Source organism: Macaca fascicularis, chromosome 6, assembly GCF_037993035.2.
Source record: "Macaca fascicularis isolate 582-1 chromosome 6, T2T-MFA8v1.1".
Taxonomy (NCBI): Eukaryota; Metazoa; Chordata; class Mammalia; order Primates; family Cercopithecidae; genus Macaca; species Macaca fascicularis.
Window position 1 is genome coordinate 66146619 of NC_088380.1, and position 12926 is coordinate 66159544.

Sequence of the window (12926 nt, forward strand, 5' to 3'; positions counted from 1 at the left end):
TATTAATTTGTTACACTCAGAGAATGTGGAGGAATTTTAGACGTATTTCAAAGGCTGCACTCTCCCCCTCCTTCTATGGAACTTAATTTTGTATGCTGATATTAACTTCACAACTCATAAAGTCACCACAAATTTATTCTCATTGTTCTCCATTCCTTATATAGTGACTATAAACGGAGAAGTGTTTCAGGTCTGAAGATAGGTTCTGCAGGTTCTGCTCCTGTCAGCAAACATGGCCTAGAAAAATCTCTTCCCCTCTCACCACTGCTCAGGCTATTCTGCTATATTCTGTCTGCTTCCCAGGAGCCTCCCACCCTAAATTTAATCATATTTCTAAAAAGTCAAAAAGTATTATGCCATCTTCTCACATCCAAAGATCATCAAGTTCCAGCCAATTCCCAGCATCGAGGGTTTGAACTAAAGGAAGAACAAATCAATGAGCCCATCCAAATCTGGTCCTTATCCACAGAAAGATTTAAAATCAGTGTGGGGGCTGTGGTCCACTGTCAGTACCCTAACCACATTTGTACAAATCAAAAACCAGGTTAGGTGGCTGTTATATGTTTTGTTTTATTTTGTTTTGTTTTTCTGATTTGTAAACTGGCCCAGGGTGGGAAATATGAAAAAGCAACATCAATATTTTAAAAACTACCTTATTAAAAAGAACCAAGACTATTCCAGAAAATCTAACACAGAGAAACCAAAACAAACATGTAAGTGAGAATTCTAAAAGCAATCAGATCCCAGGGCCCACCTAAAAACTGACTCAAACTCTTAGTTATGTCTTGAATATTCTCACTTTTCAGAGATCTCCCTGGGAATACGGAACCACTTAATACCCAAGGTGGCTAACACTGAACTAGCTTCTGGAAGGATTTTGCTGAGGCTCTCATTCCTAGATATTCATCTTCCTATGACATTGCCTTAATCCAAACAATTTGTTAAAAGGTATTAGAAAGAATATATGTAATGAAGGAACAAACTTATTCAGGGTTTAGGGAAGGGTCAAACAGGAGCTGATGGACCTATGCAGCCAATATATTGCGTCAATAAGTAACAAAATTATGTTTATGCACTTACTTGACTTGTCATCAAGAATAACAACTCCCTGCTTGCTAACACTATATACATTATGGATGATGAACTTCGAATTGACAAGTTTGATGTCTAAAACTTCTTCTAAGGAATCCAGGCCAAGAATTTTCTGTAAACTAAAAGATAAGTAATTATATTAATTAGTTCTTTCTTTCATATTATATTTACTCAAAAACTTGGTACTACAAAAAATCAATCTTCATAATGCTTTATTTTCATGCACTGCACCCAATCTTTGTGGGACAAAAAGGGTAGAAATGGAGTACAATAAAACAAATGTAAAAGATATCCTTTTGCTATTAACATTTTGCTTCACAGATTTAGTAATACGCCAAATGACAAGAAAGTAATTTTGTAAGTAAAATTACTACAACACAAAAACTAACTTACCCAATGATAAGAAACTACTATTAGCATATCTTCATGAGAAACAAAATTTTGCTGTATATGATTAACTTTATACGAATAGTACATCAATATCTAGGAGACCAAGTTTTCTATTATGTATTTTATTACACTTAAGAACTTTTAAACTCCTATTATGTAAATAGCAGGAGATAATCCCCAGAATTCCGCTAAACTATGTTGACTGAGCACAACTGCAAATAATGCAAAGTGGAGATATTTATACACAATTTCAGAAAATTAAATATGCAGAGAGTGAAGAAGTAGCAAAATAGGAAACAATATCTCTAAAATTTCTCATTAATATCAAATGTACATACTATGATAATGTCATAGACTTCCATATCTCTTCTACATTGGCCTCTGTCAGCTGTCTGCGGTGGACAAGACGGCAAGCTGGAACCTCTCCAATAGCAATACTGTGACGCTTGTACCACATCTCAGAATTCTGATGGAGGGGGATGTAAGAAGGGAGGGAAGGAGAAACAGTAGAAAGAGAGAGAATAAATATTTCAATATAAGGTGGTGTGATTTTTATGAGAAATGTCTTTGATTTGGTCACCTGTAATTTGATTTAAAATAATAATTAGAAACATAAACTAACTTTCTTTGCATGAACCTCAGAGAAGCAAAGAGTGATTCTTAAGACTAGGTCACATTATAAATGAATATTCATGAATTACAAAAGAGCTATGGCAATAAGTATGGCATTAACTAGCTAATTTTCCCTGTGGATGTTTCAACTAATCAGTGACATAGCAGTGAAATAAAAGTTTGTTAATTAAAAATTAAGGAATACATATCTAAATTCACACACAGTACAGATTGATTATTGAAAATGAAATTAAAATGTATTACTTTTGAGGGTTGTCTATTTTTTTATAAGCAAATATCAAGTAAGTGCAATGTTTGAAAGTAGCCCCCAAATCTTAGGCATCTGCAAAAGGCTCCACAAGGACAGCTGAAGATGGCAAAAGGAAGAAAAGGGTTTTTTTTGTTTGTTTGCTTTTTAGCATTACCTCAATCCTGGTGGTCTTCTACTGGGGATATTTTAAGGAAAAAATGTGAAAAAAAAAAGAGGCAGTCAATTCTATAATGAGCTTAGGTTTTCCAAGACTAGAAGAATCTACCTTTGTTTATATATTTGGTCAGGGGCTATTCCACAATATTCCATGCCCTAATCTTCTTACCCTCAACTGGCAATAATAACAAAGGTTAGGAGGAAGAGACAAAGAGGAAAAAGAGTAATAAATTATAGAACATACAGGAAAAGGCGGTTACAAGAGAGTTTTAACAAAAACCTGCTCAGTCTGAACATACAAAAACAGCTGCCATATACAATTGACCCTTTATATCTATGGGTTTTGCATCTCTGCATTCAACCAACCACAGATTGAAAATATTCAGGGGGAAAAAATGGATGGTTTCATCTGTACAGAACATGTAGATATTTTTTCTTGTTATTCCCCGAACCGGGGGTCCTCAACCCATAGGTCACAGACTGGTATCAGTTAATAGACTATAATAAACCAGGCTGCACAGCAGGAGGTGAGCGTTGGGCAAGTGAGTGAAGCTTCATCTGTATTTACAGCCTCTCCCTGTCGTTCACATACTGCCTGAGTTCCACCTCCTGTCAGATCAGCCGCAGCATTAGATTCTCACAGGAACGTGAACCCTTTTGTTAACTGTGTATCTGGGGGATCTAAGTTGTGTGCTCCTTATGAGAATCTAATGCCTGATGATCTGTCACTGTCTCCCATCATCCCCAGATGGGACCATCTAGTTGGAGGAAAACAAGCTCAGGACTCCCACTGATTCTACATTATGGTGAGTAGCATAATTATCTCATTCTATATTACAACGTAATAATAACAGAAATAAAATGCACAATAAATGTAATGCACTTGAATCATCCTGAAACCACCCCCATCCCCACCCCAGCAGCCCTGGTCCATGGAAAAATTGTCTTCCACGAAACCCATCACTGGTGCCAAAAAGGTTGGGGACTGCTGCCCTAAACAATACAGCAACTATTTACATGCAAGAGTGAAAAACTGCAAGAGTCAGTCTTTCTTTGTTACCGGTCTCCCAGCTGTTGGCAGGTATGATTTTGTTTTGAAGTACCTTTAAACTATTGTTCATAAAGGACCACAGAGAGACAGACCAAGCCTAAGAGTTCATGGATGATTCTCCCTGCTGCCAGCCCCTCTGTCTTTCAGTTATGGCACTTACCATCACAACTGGCCTCACTGGGATGTTCTCTTGTGAAGTGCCTGGTGGGGGATCATTCCATTCTGGAAACTTAATAACATCCTTTTGGTATGGGGGTTTCTTTGGATATGGTTTCAGGGGTGAAGAAGGAGGAAATCTAAAACCCAAGAAGAAATTCTCTATTACTGCAGTCAGTGGGAGACACAGATATTTTAACAATAGTCTCCACTTTTGTGTCCCTGTAAAGTTATACAGTAATTACAAACTTCAGATAATAAATGAGCTCATACTTAATCAAATTATTACACATGATTAATTGTACCCAACAATAATATGGTTTTCTTTTTAATATTCATTCATTATGCCCATCAAATAACATTTATGGAGAAAAACAGGAATTGAATATGTGGCACATTTTTACATAAATAAACAAAACTTGTTCTCTTATCATGTGATGTCCATGATCAAAGAGGTTCTTAAGGAGATGCTAGACTAAGCCATTTCTTTCACTGAGCTAAAATCCTTACTGCCTCATAACTCCAGCCAAAATGCATACATGGTGAGCTGCATATAGAAATTATTGGTAGAGAAATCCTCAGTAATACTTGCTAAGAAAGAATACATTAACACAAAAATCATTTGGCTTAATTTTCACTTGTATTACTATTTCTAATAAAGATTAATCCTTTTTCCATTGAATATCTAGCACTTCACACTGAGATTGGAGCTTTGGTCTAGAAACCCATCTTGGAAGGAGCTAGAAAGTGGCCATGTCCTTATTCTGCCCTTCCACACTCTCCCCTGTTCCTAGCCTTCCTGTGTATTGACAGCATCACTCCTTGGACTAATACCTAAAAGTCTAAATAAATTTTAATTTTTAAAACTGCTCTATACCATACCTGGTAAATAACAGAAAGGTGATTGAATACATAGTTTTTATCAGAGAATCTTTTTCTGTAGGCTTGTTAGAAAAGGATACAATGCATTACATTGCACTGCAAAAGCAATGTAAGAACTCTAGTTCTTAATGTTGATATAAAAGGCAGTGGGTTGTTGACTTTTATTTTGACTTTTTATTCACTTAAGCCAAAATAACAGCTTAATCCATATTATCCATAGAAAAAAAAAATCATACAAATAACGAAAGACCTTATCTCAAAGCAAATGCAGAAATAAAGAATTATAAAATGTCTATAGTGTTCAAGGGAAGTTTATATGAAGGTGAATCCAGAGAATCACAAACAAGAGTACTAAAGGAAACAGAATGTGTCACCTCAAAATATTCCTCTTTGACATAATTTTTTGGATCTAAAGGCCTTTTGAAGCAAATACAGAAAAGCACTCTTTCCTCTAAGAGCAGGAGAATTATTAATATAAAGACAAAAGGTTGATCTTTCCCTCTTTCCTGCCTCAAAACAGTATGTAAATTCTCCTTTACAACCTTTATCAGCTTAGAGACTGCACCAGAGGAATCTAAGCAGACTTTATTAGTTTCCCCATAAATTTACTTTCCCACACTTTCCTGTCTTTGGAAGCCTTAAACTGCTTTCATGTGTCCTGATGCTTCTCTAAAATTTATTGCTTTTTGTTGAAGACCTGATATAAGCTGGGACTCTAAGGCACTGCATCTAGTTATTTTTCTCCCATGGAATGTGCACTGCACACATTAACAAACCTGCTCGTTTTTCTCTTGTTAATCTGTCTTTTCTTGCAGGAATATGTCCCAAGTATGAACTTCTGAAGGTTGACAAAAACTATAATTTCTCATCTTCAAATAGAGAAACGTTTCAAAAACAGTCACAATAGATTTGAAAAGGAATGACTACTGGAGAAAAGTTGCATTTCATCTTTTCTGAAAAGAATATCCAAGAACTATTTTAAACATCAGTTTGGGGTCAGTTAAAAAAAGAGAAAGATCTGGAAATCACTGAATCAAGTTAAAGATAGCTTACAGTTTGGTAATCAAGTTACCAAGGCAGGTGTTCCCAAAAGATTCCAAAATATAAACTAAATGAATCTCTATAGCCAAAGCATCTTTCTTTGTAAATAAAGGGTGGTTTATAAAAGTCCAATTATATTTCTTACAAGTCAACAATCCCAACAAATGCCCATTTCCAGACAAAGTACAGCATTTATGCAAGTGTATGTGCACACACGCTCACATACACATAGGATATGTTCACAGATCATCCACCTCTCAGTTCATTCAAAACTAAACAAAATCCCTATTCCCATCCCACCACTAATGCCCTCTGTTTACTCTCCCACTTCATCCCCTCAACTATGACACAAAAATTTTCAGATCTGAGTTCCGGGCTTTCTCACAAACTGTCTATGTGTCTTTAGAAAGTATAAGTCTCTCTAAATAATAATTCATTTATTTGTCAAATGAAGGAATTAAATTGGATGACCCATAAATTTTCTCCTAAGTCCAAAAAGATGCTTCTTATATTCCCATAACCAGAAAAAAAGTAATATCTTCCAAAGACCAAAGTAGAATTTGTTACGTGTAAAACTGTGATTGAAGAGATACCAGGAAATCACTTTTTTCCTCCACACTAAGAAGATGAGATCTTTGCTGTCAGTAACATCTGCAGTTACCAACAGAAGATGTGCTATCTATTTTCACAGCAGTCTGACAACTTTGCCTGAGAAAAAATGCAGAAGAGCTCCCTCCAGTGGAGTACTTTTATTTTGGGCATTGAAAGTTAGTAATTTAAACCTAACATTTTAATAATGTAATATTTCAACTGTTAAAGATGATCCAGTTCAAATGCCACATTTTTCACTCAGAGAAATTAAGGCTCAAAAGAGGAAAGCAACTAATTTAAAAGCTTCACAACTGGCCAAGAGAACAAACCATCTTACACAAAGGATTTGCAAGCCAAATTAAATCTTACACAAAGGATTTGCAAGCCAAATCTTAAATCAAAGGATTTAAGAAAATTATAAAAATTTATGCAAAAAAAAGACAGTGTGCCCCCTAAAAAGAAAATTAGAAAATTTTATTGAAAGACATTGAAGAAGAACTAAATTGATAGCTATATTATGCTGGTAAATAATATTCTATCTTAAACTCAGGCTCAAGCAATCCTCCTGTCCTCCTGTTTCAGCCTCCTAAGTAGCTGGGATTACAAGTAGTTGCCACTGTGCACAGCTTAGTGAATAAGATTCCATATCATACAATGTTAAGTTTCCCCCATGAAGATACATAGTTACAATGAAAATTTAATAAAAACATTAATATAAAAATTTTTATGAAACATGGTAAACTTATTCCAAGCCAGGCACAGTGACTTATATTTGTAGTCCCAGCTACTTGGGAAGCTGGGATGAGAGGATCACTTGAGGCCAGGAGTTCAAGACCAGCCTGGGCAATAAAGCGAGACCCCATCTCTAAAGTAAAAAAAAAAAAAACAAGAAACAAGATCAACTGATTCTAAAATTTATACGAAAATGCAAAGGCCCAAAAATAAGACATTCTTAAAGAAGAAAAACAAAGTGAGGTGACTTGCCCTATCAGATATCAAGACTAACATAATAGGGCAATACTAATGGCAGAGACCATACTTCCCCAAGTTCCGCATTGTTGACATTTAGGGCAGGATAGTTATTTGTTGTGGGGAGCTGTCCTGTGCACTGGGGGATGCTGCTAAGTGCAAAGCATCCCTGGCCTCTACTCACTGGATGTCAGTAGCATCCTACACACAACACACACACCTGTTGTGACAACCAAACATTTCTCCAGACATTGCCAAATGTCTTCTGCAAAATGGCCCCCAGTTGCAAATCATGGGTCTAGACAAAGAGAATTCAAAACAAATAAACATTACTCTTTAGAAACATGATTTATGATAGAGCAGACATTACAGATCAATGGGAAAGTATGGACTGCTCAATAAATAGTACTGAGCCAAATGGTTACCTATTCGGAAAAAATGAAATTGCATCCTGGTTCAGCCTGCCATATTTCCAAAGGTGTTTACAATCATACCTCCTAACTATATGCTCTTTTGCAACATGACTTGCCACTACTGTATCAAGAGGCAGAGGGTCTTTCTCTATCCTCTCAAGTCTAGGTGAGCCCCCTATAATTGCTTTGATAAATACAATAAGGCAGAAGCACTAGCCTAACTGGCTAGAACTCTCGTCCTGCCTCTTGAAACTCTCACTCTTGTATAACTCATTATTATGAAGCTCCCTCTTGGAAACCAGCCATCTTATAAGAAGTATGACCACCATGAGACCACCATGTTGTGAAATATCTAAGCAACAGGAAGAGGCCCTAGAAGACGAGATACTGCAAGGAAAGAAACTGAGGTAAAGGAGCACCAAAATTCCACATCTGCAAATAAACAAATATTCCTGGAGGTGGATTCTCCAGCCTCAGCAGCCCCAGTTCATGCCCACCTAAGCAACCTTCCAAAATTCCTGATCCACACAATTACGTAAAAACTACAATGGGCCAGGCACAGTGGCTCACACCTGTAATCCCAGCATTTTCAGAGACCAAGGTGGGTGGATTGCCTGAGGTCATGAATTTGAGACCATCCTGCCCAACATCGTGAAATCCCATCTCTACTAAAAATACAAAAATTAGCCAGGCGTGGTGGCGTGTGCCTGTAATACCAGCTACTCAGGAGGCAAAGACAGGAGAATTGCATGAATCCAGGAGGCAGACGTGTCAGTGAGTTGAGACTGCGCCACTGCACCACACCAGCCTGGGCAACAGAGCCAGACTCCATCTCAAAAATAAAGCGGGGAGTGGGGGAGGAGGGGAAGTTCCAAGATGGCCGAATAGGAACAGCTCCAGCCTCCAGGTCCAAGAGTGAGTGACACAGAAGACGAGTGATTTCTGCATTTCCAACTGAAGTACTGGGTTCATCTCACTGGGGCGTGTTGGACCGTGGGTGCAGGACAGAGAGTGCAGTCCACTGAAAGAGAGCCGAAGCAGGGTGAAGCATCGCCTCACCCGGGAAGCACAAGGGGGAAGGGAATTCCCTTGCCTAGCCAAGGGAAACTGTGACACAAAGCACCTGGAAAATCGGGTCACTCCTATCCTAATACTGCACTTTACCAAGGGTCTTAGCAAAAAGCACACCAGGAGATTATATCCTGCACCTGGATGGGAGGGTCACACGCCCACGGAGCCTCCCTCATTGCTAGCACAGCAGTCTGAGATCTAACTGCAAGGCTGCAGCAAGGCTGGGGGAGGGGCCCCCGCCATTGCTGAGGCTTGAGTAGGTAAACAAAGTAGCCAGGAAGCACAAACTGGGTGGAGGCACCGCAGCTCAAGGAGGCCTGCCTGCCTCTGTAGACTCCACCTCTGGGGACAGGGCATAGCCAAACAAAAGGCAGCAGAAACCTCTGCAGATTTAAATGTCCCTGTCTGACAGCTTTGAAAAGAGAATTGGTTCTCCCAACACAGAAGTTGAGATCTGAGAACTGACAGACTGCCCACTCAAGTGGGTCCCTGATCTCCTAGTAGGCTAACTGGGAGACATAACCCACTAGGGGCAGATGACACCTCACACCTCACATGGCCGGGTACCCCTCTGAGATGAAGCTTCCAAAAGAATGATCAGGCAGCAACATTTGCTGTTCAGCAATATTCACTTTTCTTCAGCCTCTGCTGCTGATACCCAGGCAAACAGGGTCTGGAGTGGACCTCCAGCAAACTCCAACAGACCTGCTGCTGAGGTTCCTGACTGTCAGAAGGAAAACTAACAAATAGAAAGGATATCCACACCAAAACCCCATCTGTACATCACCATCATTAAAGACCAAAGGTAGATAAAACCATAAAGACAGGGAAAAAGCAGTGCAGAAAAGCTGAAAATTCTAAAAATCAGAGTGCCTCACCCCCTCCGAAGGAATGCAGCTCTACGCCAGCAACAGAATAAAGCTGGATGGAGAATGACTTTGACGAGTTGAGAGAAAAAGGCTTCAGACAATCAAACTTCTCCAAGCTAAAGGAGGAAGTTCGAAACCATTGCAAAGAAGCAAAAAACCTTGAAAAAAGATTTGACGAATGGATAACTAGAATCACCAAAATGACCTGATAGAGCTGAAAACTACGACACGAGAACTACGTGAAAAATGCACAAGCTTCAGTAACCGACTCGATCAACTGGAAGAAAGGGTATCCGTGATTGAAGATCAAATGAATGAAATGAAGTGAGAAGAGAAGTTTAGAAAAAAGAGCAAAAAGAAATGAACAAAGTCTCCAAGAAATATGGGACTATGTGAAAAGACCAAATCTACATCTCATTGGTGTACCTGAAAGGAATGGGGAGAATGGAGCCAAGTTGGAAAACACACTGCAGAATATTATCCAGGAGAACTTCCACAACCTAGCAAGGCAGGCCAACATTCAAATTCAGGAAATACAGAGAATGCCACAAAGATACCCCTCGAGAAGAGCAACTCCAAGACACATAATTGTCAGATTCACCGATGTTGAAGGAAAAAATGTTAAGGGCAGCCAGAGAGAAAGGTTAGGTTACCACAAAGGGAAGCCCATCAGACTAACAGCGGATCTCTCAGCAGAAACTCTACAAGCCAGAAGAGAGTGGGGGCCAATATTCAACATTCCTAAAGAAAAGAATTTTCAACCCAGAATTTCACATCCAGCCAAACTAAGTTTCATAAGTGAAGGAGAAATAAAATCCTTTACAGACAAGCAAATGCTTAGAGATTTTGTCACCACCAGGCCTGACCTACAAGAGACCCTGAAGGAAGCACTAAACATGGAAATGAACAAGCGCTACCAGCCACTGCAAAAACATGCCAAAATGTAAAGACCACTGATGCTAGAAAGAAAATGCATCAACTAATGAGTAAAATAACCAGCTAACATCATAATGACAGGATCAAGTTCACACATAACAATACTAAACTTAAATGTAAATGGGCTATATGCTCCAATTAAAACACACAGACTGACAAATTGGATAAAGAGTTAAGACTCATCAGTGTGCTGTATTCAGGAGACCCATCTCACATGCAGAGACACACATAGGCTCAAAATAAAGGGATGGAGGAAGATCTACCAAGCAAATGGAAAACAAAAAAAGGCAGGGGTTGCAATCCTAGTCTCTGATAAAACAGACTTTAAACCAACAAAGATCAAAACAGACAAAGAAGGTCATTACGTAATGGTAAAGGGATCCATTCAACAAGAAGAGCTAACTATCCTAAATATATATATACCCAACACAAGAACACCCAGATTCATAAAGCAAGTCCTTAGAGACTTACAAAGAGACTTAGACTCCCACACAATAATAATGGGAAACTTTAACACTCCACTGTCAAAATTAGACAGATCAACAAGACAGTTAACAAGGATATCCAGGAATTGAACTCAACTCAGCACCAAGCAGACCTAATAGATATCTACAGAACTCTCCACCCCAAGACAACAGAATATACATTCTTCTCAGCACCACATCACACTTATTCCAAAATTGGCCACATAGTTGGAAGTAAAGCACTCCTCAGCAAATGTAAAAGAACAGAAATTATAACAAACTGTCTCTCACACCACAGTGCAATCAAACTAGAACTCAGGATTAAGAAACTCACTAAAAACTGCTCAATACACGGAAACTGAACAACCTGCTCCTGAATGACTACTGGGTACATAACAAAATGAAGGCAGAAATAAAGATGTCCTTTGAAACCAATGAGAACAAAGATACAACATACCAGAATCTCTGGGACACATTTACACCAGTGTGTAGAGGGAAATTTATAGCACTAAGTGCCCACAAGATAAAGCAGGAAAGATCTAAAACTGACATTCTCATATCACAATTAAAAGAACTAGAGAAGCAAGAGCATTCAAAAGCTGGTAGAAGGCAAGAAATAACTAAGATCAGAGCAGAACTGAAAGTGATAGAGACACAAAAAACCCTCCAAAAAAATCAATGAATCCAGGAGCTGGTTTTTTGAAAAGATCAACAAAATTGATAGACTGCTAGCAAGACTAATAAAGAAGAAAAGAGAGAAGAATCAAATAGACCCAATAAAAAATGATAAAGGAGATATCACCACCAATCCCACAGAAATGCAAACTACCATCAGAGAATACTATAAACACCTCTACGCAAATAAACTAGAAAACCTAGAAGAAATGGATAAATTCCTGGACACTTACACTCTCCCAAGACTAAACCAGGAAGAAGTTGAATCCCTGAGTGACCAATAATAGGCTCTGAAATTGAGGCAATAATTAACACCTACCAACAAAAAAAAGTCCAGGACCAGACGGATTCACAGCCGAATTCTACCAAAGGTACAAGGAGGAGCTGGTACCATTCCTTCTGAAACTATTCCAATCAATAGAAAAAGAGGGAATCCTCCCTAACTCATTTTATGAGGCCAATACCATCCTGATACCAAAGCCTGGCAGAGACACAACAAAAAAAGAGAATTTTAGACCAATATCCCCGATGAACATCGATGCAAAAATCCTCAATAAAATACTGGCAAACCAAATCCAGCAACACAGAAAAAAAGCTTATCCACCATGATCAAGTGGACTTCATCCCTGGGATGCATACGCAAATTAATACGCAAATTAATAAACGTAATCCAGCATATAAACAGAACCAAAGACAAAAAACACATGATGATTACCTCAATAGATGCAGAAAAGGTCTTTGACAGAATTCAACAGCCCTTCATGCTAAAAACTCTCAATAAATTCGGTATTGATGGAACATATCTCAAAATAATAAGAGCTATTTATGACAAACCCACAGCCAATATCATACTGTATGGGCAAAAACTGGAAGCATTCCCTTTGAAAACTGGCATACGACAGGGATGCCCTCTCTCACCATTCCTATTCAACATAGTGTTGGAAGTTCTGGCTAGGGCAATCAGGCAAGAGAAAGAAATCAAGGGTATTCAATTAGGAAAAGAGGAAGTCAAATTGTCCTTGTTTGCAGATGACATGACTGTCTATTTTGAAAACCCCATCATCTCAGCCCAAAATCTCCTTAAGCTAATAAGCAACTTCAGCAAAGTCTCAGGATACAAAACCAATGTGCAAAAATCACAAGCATTCTTATACACCAATAACAAACAGAGAGTCAAATCATGAGTGAACTCCCGTTCACAACTGCTTCAAAGAGAATAAAATACCTAGGAATCCAACTTATAAGGGATGTGAAGGACCCCTTCAAGGAGAACTACAAACCACTGCT

At 38.5% G+C, this 12926-nt stretch overlaps 1 protein-coding gene across 2 annotated transcripts in view; it reads right to left on the bottom strand.

Annotated features, from left to right (window-relative positions):
- DEPDC1B (DEP domain containing 1B) overlaps positions 1–12926 on the bottom strand; it is a 116682-nt gene that overhangs the window by 61713 nt on the left and 42043 nt on the right. For both annotated transcript variants that reach the window (XM_045393738.3, XM_005556967.5), the window contains exons 3-5: positions 3733–3868; positions 1821–1948; positions 1081–1211 (exon numbers count right to left, since the gene is read on the bottom strand). In XM_045393738.3, coding sequence (XP_045249673.1) covers positions 1081–1211; positions 1821–1948; positions 3733–3868 — 395 coding nt within the window. The remainder of the gene's footprint in view (positions 1–1080; positions 1212–1820; positions 1949–3732; positions 3869–12926) is intronic.